The 13813-nt window shown below is 41.2% G+C and overlaps 1 protein-coding gene and 1 long non-coding RNA gene across 2 annotated transcripts in view; both read left to right on the top strand.

The window, feature by feature from the left end:
• Positions 1-9767: 9767 nt before the first annotated feature.
• LOC143099221 (uncharacterized) overlaps positions 9768-13813 on the top strand; it is a 36146-nt gene continuing 32100 nt past the window's right edge. Inside the window, exon 1 of the long non-coding RNA XR_012981435.1 lies at positions 9768-9978. This is a non-coding gene — a long non-coding RNA (uncharacterized LOC143099221). The remainder of the gene's footprint in view (positions 9979-13813) is intronic.
• LOC143099126 (uncharacterized) lies at positions 11030-11831 on the top strand. The gene is made up of 2 exons (XM_076262208.1): positions 11030-11068; positions 11196-11831. Exon 2 carries the CDS (start codon positions 11199-11201, stop codon positions 11829-11831), a length of 633 nt encoding a protein of 210 aa, XP_076118323.1. The 5' UTR covers positions 11030-11068; positions 11196-11198.

Here is a 13813-nt window from a genome sequence, read left to right on the forward strand (position 1 = left end):
AAAGATGCTCACATCCTGGATATGCATGTCAACAACACATACACAAAGGAGGTGTTAAAATAAAGGCTGCTCGGTCGTCCTCTGTGTATTGTGAAGAGTCCATACAGGAAGTTGCATCTTTGCAGAGAAATAAAGCTGCATTAAGGCACTTTAATGGGGGTGGGGTGGAGTGGGGGAAGGGGGTCGTATCTGATACTAGAAATTGCATTGATTATTGTGAACAACACTTGTGCATAGAGAATAGATAAGTGACTACATATGACTCCATGCCCATGATGTATGAAAGTAATTATAAGTTGATGCATAAATAAAAAAGGAGAGGATGTAATAATTACTAAAGAGGAGGACTCGGAGGACGTACAGTGAAGGCCACCAGTGTAGATATTAATGCAGCGTTAACCACAAGCTCACTAACAGCTCGTTGTGGCACTAGTGGTCCGTCTTTGTGAACAGGACAGTACAGAGCAATAGTTGTGGCCGTAGGTCATCGAGCGACTTCATTCTGACTTGAACAACTTTTGAAACGGTGAGTTTTGAACAGAATTATTCTGTTATTGCCACTGGCACTATACAGCTCATAGAAAAAAAAGTGTCATTTTAAGGTTTATGATAATGCAACATTAAAGCTCTTTGTGCATTTGCTTTTCTTTTCTCTTCCTGTGACACCCAACAGTACTTATCTGTGAAGATGACAACGATGCTATCTCTACTTGCAGTCTTCTCATTATTAACACAAGGTAACGAGTGGATTTCTTATACCACTGCTAACGACAAAGTGAGTTTATGTGACTTGGTGAGCACAGGTTATCACAGCTTTTAAATGTCTGTATGAAACCGAAGTACAATTTGGCATTTATTTTACTTCCTCGATTGTGAAACAAGTTGTGACCATTAATACACAGTGCACAGCCTCTCAGGAGACAATAACTAGCTTGTATTCTCTCATCACTAATAATTCAAAGTAATCAGTCAGTTCATTCATGTTATATGCGAGGGAGACAAAGGAAGTCTTTCCGCTGAATGCTCACACGTTCAAAATAACACATATGCTATTTGCTATTACGCATGCTTGACATATGATCATTTCCTCCATACCTGCTTTCGTCTTCACATGACCAATTGAAGCGGGTGCCTAATGCAACGTTGTCTGTGCTTCAGGTGTGGAAGCCTCCAAATGGGATGTGAACTACTCGGCCACACACATATGTGGCTTAATAGGGTCTACTGTCAACGTGACCTGTTCTTACACATACCCAAGTGGTTTAACGTTCAAGAAAGCTTACTGGACAACAACAACAACTGTCACAAAACCACCTCCTGATCTTTCCGAGGAACCACGCTATCAAGGGAGAGTTCAGGTGGATTGCAGCAGTGACAGGTGTACCCTGAGCCTGTCCAATCTGACCACTGGAGACGCAGTTGGTTACTACTGCAGGATCACCACCGGTGAAGAGGCACAGAGATGGCTGGGTAATCCGGGAGTTGAATTGTCTGTGACAGGTAATCTAATATATGATCCTTGGAGACTTGTCTCTCACAATTTGGTTAGAAACGTCTAGCTGATTGATTTTATGAAAACAAACTATTAGCACTAGTAGGTCCTAGTAATGTACCCAAGAGCTAGCGTAAAGCTAAATGCCTCAGACATATGTACAGACATATGTACAGGTTGGCTAATGACTATCTGTCTGTATGTATCTCACTATGTCTGTATCTCTATCTATCTATCTATCTCTCTATTTCTCTATCTATCTCTCTACCATGTCTGTGATTTATGCCATGTAGACCTGCAGGTAGATGGACCAGAGGGACTAGGAGTGGGGGAATCCGTAACTCTCACCTGCAAATCCTCTTGTTCTGTCACCGGCACCTACATCTGGAAGAAGGATGGGCGCCCTCTAGTGGAGGAGCACAGCAACCGCAACCAGCTGCAGCTCCACCCAGTCAGCAGAGAGGATGAGGGCAGTTACACCTGTGCTGTTAGAGGCCACGAGGGTCTCCCATCTCGCCCCCTCAGGATCACAGTCATGTGTGAGTACCAAAATGCTGGCAGACAAGCACACACACACACCAATAGAGAAGGCTGTCATGCCACACACACACACACACACACACACACACACACCCCGATAGTGGAGGCTGTCATGCCTCACTCACACACACGCGCACACACACACACACACACACACACACACACACACACACACACACGCACACAAACACACACACACACCCACACACACATGCACACACACACACACACACACACATACTGTACACACACACACATGCGCACCGATGGCGGAGGCTGCCATGCAAGGCGCCCCCCTGCTCATCGGGAGCACTGGGGTTAAGTGTCTTGCTCAAGCACACTTCAACAGGGTCAGGAGGTGTTGGGCTCAAACCAGCAACCTCCCAGTTGCTTGATGACTCCTCTGCCTCCTGAGCCACTGCCGTCCCTGTATGATGTGCTGCAACAGCAAGTAATGTGCTAAGCCAGTCACACACAAAATAAATCGAATTAAATCACTAGACAGAATAGTTTTGCTATAATAAACACCATTCATGCCATCCAACATGCAAACATGGGTGGATGAGCACAAAGCTTGGATGTTCACCTTCAAAGGCACAACATTTTCATTAAACTTCTAAAGAAGCCAACTAAACACTAATCACTTAACTAATAACCCAAATAATAATGCTCTTAGCTATTGTCAGTCAATAAGCCAGTATTGGCATTGGCTCCTGTTCTCTCTGTGGGGTTGTCACAGCACTGAGACCTGTCTGCGGTGCACATTGTGGTTTCAAGTTAGAGCCCAACTCTTTTTGTGTCTCCGATTGTCTGGGTAGATCCACCAATGGACGTCTTAGTGTTTGTGAGGCCCTCTGGAAGAATACTCCCCAGCACTTCAGTGACTTTGACCTGCAGCAGTGATGCCAACCCACCAGCGCAGAGCTACACCTGGTTTAAGGTGAATGAGTCCACTCCAGTAGGATCAGGACAGCAGTACAGCATCACTAACATCAGCTCTGAGGATGGAGGACAGTACTACTGTGAGGCCAGGAATACAATGGGAGCCAATAATTCGACTTCTCTATCCATCAATGCTGAAGGTACAGTATGCAATATTTGGGTGTGTGTGTTTGCGCGTGTCTCTCTCTCTCTCTCTCTCTCTTGTGTGTGTGTGTGTGTGTGTGTGTGTGTGTGTTTGTCTCTTGTCTCTCATTACCCCCTGTGTAATCAGGTTAGTTGTAAGTAAAAAGTATTTCTAGTCACTGGGAGGTTCGTCTTTAAAGCCTTTTTTCCTCACAGGAGAACACACCGCCATCTTGTTTTTTGTGTTTGGAGCGGCTGCCATGTGTGGAACTGTTGGCTTCATCTGTGTCATCTACCAGATAAGGTGGAAATCATTTATTCACTATTGTAGCTGCTCCCAAACTTATTCTTCTGGTCAGATTAAAACGTACGCTTCTGATGTTTGTTGTTTCTTTTATTGCATTTCTTCACAACTTAAGCTCATTCAATCACCGTCAAACACCGTCAAACACAGTGAAAAACTGAAATAAAATACATAATACATTCTCACATGAGCATATTGTACATAAGCATGTTCTTAAGAGTTCATGAGTAAACATTCATCTAGCTCACATATTAAACTAGTATTAATGGCCTTAGAAAACATTGCACTATTATATTACAATACACACATGAAACAACATCACAAACAAACATACCGTGTGCACCTTCTGACCAGAAATGTAGGAGTTGCTGTTATGATAAACTGCTTAATCTTTCCCTCTTTCTCTAGCACACGTAACTCCTTGTGCAGCGTAGCTCCAAAAGGACTGCATGCTCATTTTGCACTGCTATTAGTTAGGCTGATCATGTGACCACAGTAACTTGAGTGAAATGCAGCTAACTAGTTTGACCTGTAGGTGCCACTATTTTGCAACCCTTGTAAACAAAACTCACATAGACTAATTATTATTAATATTTACATTACATTATTGTAAAAACAAATAACATAACAAACAAGTATTTTAAAAAGTTTAAGAAAGAAAAAGACATGTGTTCTCAGCGACAGCTACAACTATTAATACTTATCTATGCATTACAATAAAAAAGGACAAACAAATCCCACATTTGGGATGACTTTTCTATACATGATTATTTCATATTTTCATTGTTTTTATTTCAGCCACTTTTGTAAGAAATCCATGAAGTCTATGGAATCAGCCGAAAAGATGGATGTGAGTAGTTACTGCCCATACACAGAATGTTTTTCTTTTTGTAAATGTTATAGTGGAAATTTGTGTCTGTTTTTGTAGGATGAAGATGATTATGTGAACGTCAATGAGCCAAATGCAGATGGGCAGAATCCCAAGCCTGACAACGAGGAGGAGGAGATCTACCAAAATGCTTAGATGATTCATTACTGTCAGACTGCAGGCCTTTGTAATGAATAAGTACACTTTCAAAACAGACAAACACATGCACACGCACACACACACATACACACACACAGAGGGAGAGAGAGAGAGAGAGAGAGAGAGAATACATGACAAACCCAATGTCACACACCTTCCTACAGAAATTAAAACACAAACAAATAGTCAGTTAGTCTAGTCATTATCTTATTGCCGTTTATAGTCATTGTTTTCTGCTTTAGGTTGTATAAGACTCCTCTTTATAGGAACTCTTTGAGAGTTGGTAATTTTTCATCTAGCCACTAGTGTTTTCATGTATTGTGCTGGTATGAATTGTAACTTGAACTTACAATGCAATCCAATGTTTTAAACTTTTGAAAATAAATGAAAATAATTGTGTTCTGAAAAGACAGGGATCCATCTGATTCATTTTCTGGAAAATATTGCTGTAAGACTATAGCTAGCATACAGTTGTGAATCATCAACCGCAAAAAAGGTTATTGTTGAGAATGGCACAGGACAAGAAAAAACATTAAAAAGAAAATCTAGCTGTGAATCTTTAACCTGACTCTCGCCAGATTAATTTCGTTCTGCCTAGCTCCACTCATCCATCTGGGACCAATCCACTGAAGTGTTGCTTCAGAAGGCTGGGCCTAATCAAAAAATGCTTGCATATGATTGAATAAGCCACTTGTCCGTCATCTATTGACGTGCTACTTCAACCACTCACATCGAAGCCAACCCGTGACGCTGATAACAGTCTCACAGTTGCTTCTACGCTATGTCACATCTATGAAACTCCCGCCCTGCGTCCTGATTGGCTGTACGATAAAATCGGGTGCAGAAATCACTCTCAAAGGAAGAGGTCACAGATGGATGTGAGTGAAGCTAGACGGAGCTAAACGGAACGAAATTCATATGGCAAGTCAGGTTAGTGAATCATTGTTGTTTAAAAATAATGTTTTCAACATATAGCCACATCATTTGTTTGTCAATAAAGAGTACACTGTTTATTAAGATATCAACTTCCCTGTTCAGTCAGTGTAATTGTTTACCTTCTTCATTTTACTTGCATGAGATTAGTGTAAAGACATCAAGAAACCAGCAAAATAGTTGAATAATAATGTGACAGGTCAATTGCTTGATGTTCTCGGCCAAGTCTGTGGAATGAGCCTTTCCATCTGACTGTTCTATATGCCCCTTCTGGTGTGCATGAGTATTGCAGTGTTCCATCTGACTGTTCTATATGCCCCTTCTGGTGTGCATGAGTATTGCAGTGTTCCATCTGACTGTTCTATATGCCCCTTCTGGTGTGCATGAGTATTGCAGTGTTCCATCTGACTGTTCTATATGCCCCTTCTGGTGTGCATGAGTATTGCAGTGTTCCATCTGACTGTTCTATATGCCCCTTCTGGTGTGCATGAGTATTGCAGTGTTCCACCTCGATACTGCATTCCTTCACCATAATCTACACATGACACACCTCCTGGTCATTGTTCAGATGAATCTTCATATGGATCCACTAGATGGAGCTCTGTACCATCTATCACACATTTCTAAGCAGTGCTGCTGTGTTTTGTGGGTTTTTATCTTAAAACAGTGTGATACCCTTCAGACTTGAAGCATTAGATGACATTAGATGATGGCAAGAAAAATGACACAAATAGCCTTGTTTAGATTGTGGACCACCCAGGAACTTTGGCCTATAGGCTATATACACCAGGGATGTGGCTCCTGATGATACATTATCATGGGCCATGTAACCAACAGACCAAATGGAAGCCATAAACACACTCCATTACATTAACTGATAGACAGAATGTAAGTGTTACACATCAAATAAAAAAAATCTTTCTTACATAAACCAAATTGCAGCTATAATACATGCTATACAATATAATATGTAATACATATGTTTACCTCTGGGGGGGATTTTGGCACTATTCAGAGTTTCCCAAGTAACCATTCAGTGTGACATATAAATATGTAATGCAGTTATACAATAACAATTTTTACTATAGTGAGTAGACATAACATGTATTGGTTGCATTGCTCAGATTTGCCATTTGGTGCAGCTTTTTGCAAATAAATTCCAATACACTTGCTATTTGTAAAATGTTCTTTTCATCAATGTGAAGTGTTTATAGATGTGTTTTGACATGTTATGAATGTTATGTTATGAATGACATACCTCTCATTTTTATTGAAAATAAAACTTCTTTGTGGATGGAAATATAATCAACGTTTCAAAAATGATGCTGGACACTTTTGCCTTTAAAGTGGGAGAGAGAAATGGGAGTGGGCTCAGGAAATGAGGATGGGTCTGAATTAAATCTGGAGAGAGACTTGTACTTGAGAGACTTGTACTTGACTTCAGTATGGATTCCACTCTCTCATTCCGGTCCATGTGCTCTGGTTCGACCGGACCTGCGGTCATTTGCAAATCCCATCTCTCTCTCCCACGGGTCCCTGTTACTCTTCACCGTCCGATCTGAATCTAGGCAAAAGGCCCGCTTGAGACCAAACCACTTTCCTAAGTATAGTATAAGTATATATACTCTTTTGATCCCGTGAGGGAAATTTGGTCTCTGCATTTATCCCAATCCGTGAATTAGTGAAACACACTAAGCACACAGTGAGGTAAAGCACACACTAATCCCGACGCAGTGAGCTGCCTGCTACAGCGGCGCTCGGGGAGCAGTGAGGGGATTAGGTGGCTTGCTCAAGGGCACTTCAGCCGTGCCTACTGGTCGGGGTTTGAACCAGCAACCCTACGGTTACAAGTACAGTACAAAGCCCTAGCCAGTAGGCCGCGGCTGCCCGTGAGACTGACACATGTCCTGCCATATAAGTGTAAATGTACAAGGACAAATGTGATGGGATCTGGCATAACAGACAAGATATTATAGAATACAAATTTAATGTAAACCAAATTTCAGCAAAATATTCACAGTGAACTTATTTTTACTCTTTCCTGGTAACTGTGCAACATCTGACGGATTTCCCCAGATGGCATCACAAAGTGTCAAATATAGAAGCATGAAAAACTAATTAAAAAAAAAAACATTTCCTGCCTGTTTTGTCTGTTGTCACGGTGACAAGTTTGGTTCCTGTTCAGACAGCTTCACTTGTTGTCATGATACCACTGCTCTTCAAGAATAACAGCAAGGTAAGAAGAACTGAAAATGTATTAGTGTTAAAAGTATGTTGATCTATAGTCTCATTAGAAAATATGCACTTCTAACTGTGGACTAATTCATGAGATAACACATCTCTGTGTTTCTACAAGTGTATAACAGTTGTAATGTCTAAACAGGGTTATGTGTCTAAGGATGAGGGGTGTGGCCTCCCTTACTTTGATGATTCTGTTGACCGTTCAAGGTGAATCAAATATTTGTCTTTTCTTGTTTATTAGAGTTTAAAGCAACTTAGACTTATTTGAAATATGTTGTATGAGTGGGAGGTAGAGTTACCACACGTTCTGGTTTTCCCGGGATTGTTCTCTTTTTTTAATGTTTGTCCCGGAAAATTGATAATCTTTCCCGGGACACCAAATGTCCCGTTTTTTGGTGCAAAGGCACTTCTATTTTTTTTAAGTATTCCCTAGTTTCACTTTCAATAAAACCTACATTCCGCTCCTGCAATCCTACTATTTTACTTAAGTTATCTTGATTGTATCCTGCTGTCGGAGGCAGGCATGCGCTTATTTGATTGGTTGTAATGCAGACCTGCGAAACGAAAGTTTACCTTATCCATCACCTACAACTACCAGCCGCGCGCAGCAAGCATGTCCAAGAGAGTGAGTGCGTGCGGTTAGGCAACAGATTGGAGAGGGTACCCCAGAGCCTTATAGATCTATCTATATGGGGTAGCTTAGTAAAAAAAAGAAGAAATTTCGGTTCGATTTGGTTTGATAAAATGGGGTGCGAGACGGAGGAGGATATAGGCCTACAATCAAAGTCATGGCCAGCGGCGGAAAAAAGAGATACACAGTAGGCCTACACAACGCCGACAGGGTGAAAAGGGGTAACTAACTTAATATTATGCATAGTATTGTTAATGTTTTATAGCCTGATATCTTAAAAGAGCTGGTGAAAGGGCATTATAAGAACCGTTAGTAAATTATTATTTAAAACCAGTAATAGGCCTAGTATAATTAAGGCATTTAACATTAATCTTTTTTTTTGGGGGGGGGGGTCGGCCATGATTGTCCCGGATTTTCACAAATCAAATGTGGCAACCCTAGTGGGAGGATTGGGGGTTATTCATTCTTTTTTTTTCTCTCTCTCTCTTTCTCTCTCTCTCTCTCTCTCTCTCTCTCTCTCTCTCTGTGTGGGGGTGTGTCCGGTGTCTGTTATCTTATTTAGATGTATCTGGTGAAGATACCTGTCTGAGCATGTCTGTGGTTTTGTGGGGTCTTCCGTGAACATGTCCTGCTCTTACCCCAGTAATCTGATCTTTAAAAAAGCTTACTGGACAAAACAGTCTGGTGATCTTCCCGATCTTACAGACGACCCAAACTACAGAGACAGAACCAACGTAAACTGCCAGCCTGGAACTAAAACATGTAACCTACATATAACCTACATGTAACCTACATGTAACCTACATATAAGTGTGTTGACCACATTTGATTCTGGTAAGTATTACTGCAGGATTACACATGCTGATGATGGCCAGTGGATTGGAACGCCAGGGGTTGACCGGCATGTTAAAGGTAAAGAGAAACAAAATCGCATCATGCCTGTTTAAGATTCATGCGTTTAGATGTTTATCAGTCTGGCATGTTGTAGGGGAAATATAGTCTCAATAAATACCTCTTCAAAAGTGTAAATACATATGCAATGGTTACTCTCACAGAAGCCCCAGAGAAACCTTCATTGTCCATCAGTCCCCCTGGCGACATACTGGAAGGTACATCTGTAACTCTGACCAGCAGGTGGCGCATCTCTCCTGACGAGACAACATGCCAAAACTAGTGCTCGCTCCCGCTTATAACCCGTGCTCATTCATTACTGGATTTTAAAACGTCACTATAGGATTTTACTAGTCCACGCTTCAACTCTTGACTGGCCCGTGCTTCAATCAGGTAAGTGAACCTCCCACTTATTCACCTGCATTAAATTGCTACTGATCACCCGTGACGTAGTGAACGTAACAGCGTGTGTGTCTTAAAGCGTGTGTGTGTGTGTGTGTGTGTGTGTGTGTGATGATGAGTAGCCTACTATTACTTGCAAATGTCTTGTAAACACATTATGCATATTTTGTTTCTTGCATATTCCCCAAAGAATACAACAGTTTTCCTTGTTGGTGCAAAAGACAAGGAAAATTGTGTGACTCTGACCTGCAGCAGTGATGCCAACCCACCAGTGGAGAGCTACACCTGGTTTAAGGTGAATGTGTCCACTCCAGTAGGATCAGGACAGCAGTACAGCATCACTAACATCAGATCTGAGGATGGAGGACAGTACTACTGTGAGGCCAGGAACACATATGGAGCTGAGAACTCTACTGCTGTGTCCATCACAGTTGAAGGCATCAGTGGATCAGGTATCAGTGCATCTCCATGTCTCTTCTGTGATGAGGTAACAGGGACTCCCCTTTTCATTTCATTTTTGTCTCATTAATTCCTTCAGGTGAACAGAGCCTTGTCTCCGCAGCTGTGACAATAGTTTCCGTCTGTGGAGCTATGGGACTTTTTTGCTTGGTGTTCTTCATGAGGTGAGTGGATGTGATTAAAATACAGTCTAATAATGTTCGTATAATATCACACCAAATGTTAGTGTACTTTCTTACACAATTAAAGGGGCTGTAACTGATGTTGAAGTTCAAGTATTTCATTGTCATATACTCATTAAGGGAATCATAAGTAATAAAATGACCTGTGCTCAAGCGACAGCTCAACTTCAAAGATGTTCAAAGCTGTTGGGTAATGTCACTTCTGTTGACATTCAAACAATACAGAGAGCTAGTTTACTACTCCTTCCTCTTCCTTCCATGCAATTGAAACTCTCCTAAGCGCACATCTTGTCAGTGATTCGCTGGAACAGCTTGTTATGTTTTTATGGTCCAGGTTTGACCAAGTTGTTTTTGTTGCCGTTTTTGGAGCTGGCTGTCCACAGAGACTGCATTCAGGGCACAGGCAGCTAGCGGATGGTGAGGTCATGTTTGCTGTATGTGACAAAAAATGTTTTAGCTTAGAAACTGCGTAACATCACTTAGAACACCTTTAAGGAATAAATTAATAGTAGTCAAAAAGGTATGTAGTGTGTGTGTGTATGGTGTGGATAATATAATGTGTGTGTGTGTGTGTGTGTGTGTGTGATTAGTACTGTAATAGTTAGTAATCTTGAAAAATAAATGTAGTCTGTGGACAATGTCTGTATATTTTTGCCCCAAGAAGTGGGGGAACGGTGTTCCCCCGCGTCCAACGCCCACTACACCCCTGTTGGTAACAGTAAAGAGTGATTGGTAACAGTGAATAGTGATTGGTAACAGTGAATAGTGATTGGTAACAGTGAATAGTGATTGGTAACAGTCAGTAATCTTGAAAAATAAATGTAGACTGTGGACAATGTCTGTGCTGTTTTGTTGCAGCAAGACTTGGAAGAAAGAAGCTACACGTACAAGGCAAGAACGGGTGAGAAATGTGATAAAGGGACTGTTTATTATTATTATTCAGTAACAACATTCATATGTGGTTTGTTTGAATCATAAATTATTTGGTCATGTGTATGCTATTAAATTATTTATCATATGTTTACCAGAGCATGAACCCCAGCACCACCCAACCTGATGCATTTTACCAGAGCCTGAACCCCAACACCACTCAACCTGATGCAGTTTACCAGAGCCTGAACCCCACCACCACCCAACCTGATGCAGTTTACCAGAGCCTGAACCCCACCACCAACCAACCTGATGCAGTTAACCAGAGCCTGAACCCCAACACCACCCAACCTGATGCAGTTTACCAGAGCCTGAACTCCAACACCACCCAACCTGATGCAGACTACCAGAGCCTGAACCCCAATACCACTCAACCTGATGCAGTTTACCAGAGCCTGAACCCCAACACCACCCAACCTGATGCAGTTAACCAGAGCCTGAACCCCAACACCACCCAACCTGATGCAGTTTACCAGAGCCTGAACTCCAACACCACCCAACCTGATGCAGACTACCAGAGCCTGAACCCCAATACCACTCAACCTGATGCAGTCTACCAGAACCTGAACCTCAACACCACACAACTTGATGCAGTTTACCAGAGTTTGAACCCCAACACCACCCAACTTGATGCAGTTTACCAAAGCCTGAACCCCAACACCACTCCACCCAATGCATTGACTAGAGCTTGGTCACCAACACCACCCAACACAAGACAGTTTACCAAATTCTAAATGCAAATATCTCTTAAAGGGGTATTCTGCCATTTTTTTACATAAAACAATTGGTTTTACCTGATTTGAGTTGCTACAGCCAACAGCTAAAGCAGCCAGGCAGCTACAGCGCTACACTCTGGGAGCATGAACATGCTGCTACACTCTGGAGTTGGCCTCCAGAGTGTAGCAGTGTAGCTTCCTGGAACCTCTAACTCAGTAAACTAGCAACGTGTGTAAAGTAATACCAATGGTTATTTTGATGTTTTTATTTTGTTTTAATCAACAGTACTCAGTGACCTAGAGAAACAGAGATATGTGAAAAATATTATTTTATACTGAGCTCTCTTTCCCATTTGAAATGAATCATCCATGATCTTACAATAATACAATGACAAATACTTACAGATTTAATTTTACAGTGATAACATCTACATTGCAATTATTTCAGTGCATGAAAATGCACTGTACGGCTCTTCCTAAAGAACTTATTTTTTCTAATTCCAATCAATTTGTTTGTATATTTCAGCTCCAACAATTAAAGATACACAACAATAAACAATTAAAGATACACACTTCAAAAAACGTTCAAACACGTTTGTGTAGGTCTTCAAAAGGACATTTCTGCAATGTTTTTTTTATTTCTGAAAACATTTTCATTGAAATATTTGTCATAAATGTGTGAAAATATACCATTATAAAAGAATGGTGGAACCTTCATGGCTTTAACATAGTGCCATCATAATGCTGCGTTCTCAATGGTCCCTTTTCTCTCTCCCAGCTCCTGGAACGGGAATCTTGCTCCGTTCAACCACATTAAAGGAATTATCCGGAGTAAAATGCACTTTAGATCGATTTATGGATGATTGGGTGTACATACGTTGAGTTGACATCAAAATCATGTCATTCGGATGTGTTTTAAGAAAGTTTGATGGTACCGTTTTCAGTCACAACTCGTAGCCTGGAAGTCAGCGGGGCATTTCAATTGCGCCGCTACAAAGCGCTATTTTTATACCTCTTCTACAGTTCCAAACAACATAACACTTACGTGGTAGTGAGTAGAGGGTCCGTAAAGCCAAACCGAAGTATCCCGAGGTCTTTAAGTGGTCGAATAGAGAGTCCAGAATGAATTTAATCAAGCCAGTACCTTTCCGGAAAGGTTGCCATCTTTGCTGTAGGAGTCTTATTGCTGAGTGTGTTGTAACACGCTCTGGAAATTCACAATTTCGTTGCCGTTTAAAAAAAATTAAAAAAACATAGTCCAGTCCATACAACTTCATTTCAATTTCGAAAGAAATACTGGACTATGTTTTTTTTTTTTTTAAAAAACGGCGACGAAATTTTGAATTTCCAGAGCGTGTTACAAAAAACAAAAAACTAGATGTACTGCAGAGCGGCAAACAAAGTATGACCGCCGCCCAGTCCAGCACATTTTTTCCACAAAAAGAAATCACACTGAAAGGCCTATATGATTCTAACTGTCTCACTAAATTGCATTATCCACACTCAATTCTTGGTATCTGCTAGACAACAAGTACCAAAACATGATTAGTTCATAGATTTCACATGTAAAATGAATTTTATACAACCCCACCTCCATCTTGCCTGTTCATAATTCTGAGAAATTCTTGATTGTTTGTGTTATGTTTATGTTATGTGTGTGGGTGTGTGTGTGAGTGTGTGTGTGTGTGTGTGTGTGTGTGTGTGTGTGTGTGTGCGTGCTTGTATGTGTGCCTGCGTATGTGCCTGTGCATGCAAGCGTACATATGTCTACCGTGTGAGTATGTGTCATACGTATGATTACTGTGAATGTATGTGTGTGTGTGTGTGTGTATCTGTTTGTGCACATGTGTGCACATGAAATGGGTTAACATTAGGGATGTCCGATATTGGCTTTTTTGCCGATATCCGATATGCCGATATTGTCCAACTCTCAAATTTCGATTCCGATATCAGCCGATACCGATGTCGATATGTGGGTTATTTTTCCTCAAAACTAATTT

The sequence above is a fragment of the Alosa pseudoharengus genome, unplaced genomic scaffold (genome assembly GCF_046254945.1).
Source record: "Alosa pseudoharengus isolate Yale_2024_CS ecotype anadromous, Long Island Sound unplaced genomic scaffold, YU_APseudo_1.1 YU_APseudo_1.1_scf_25, whole genome shotgun sequence".
In the NCBI taxonomy this organism is placed as follows: Eukaryota; Metazoa; Chordata; class Actinopteri; order Clupeiformes; family Clupeidae; genus Alosa; species Alosa pseudoharengus.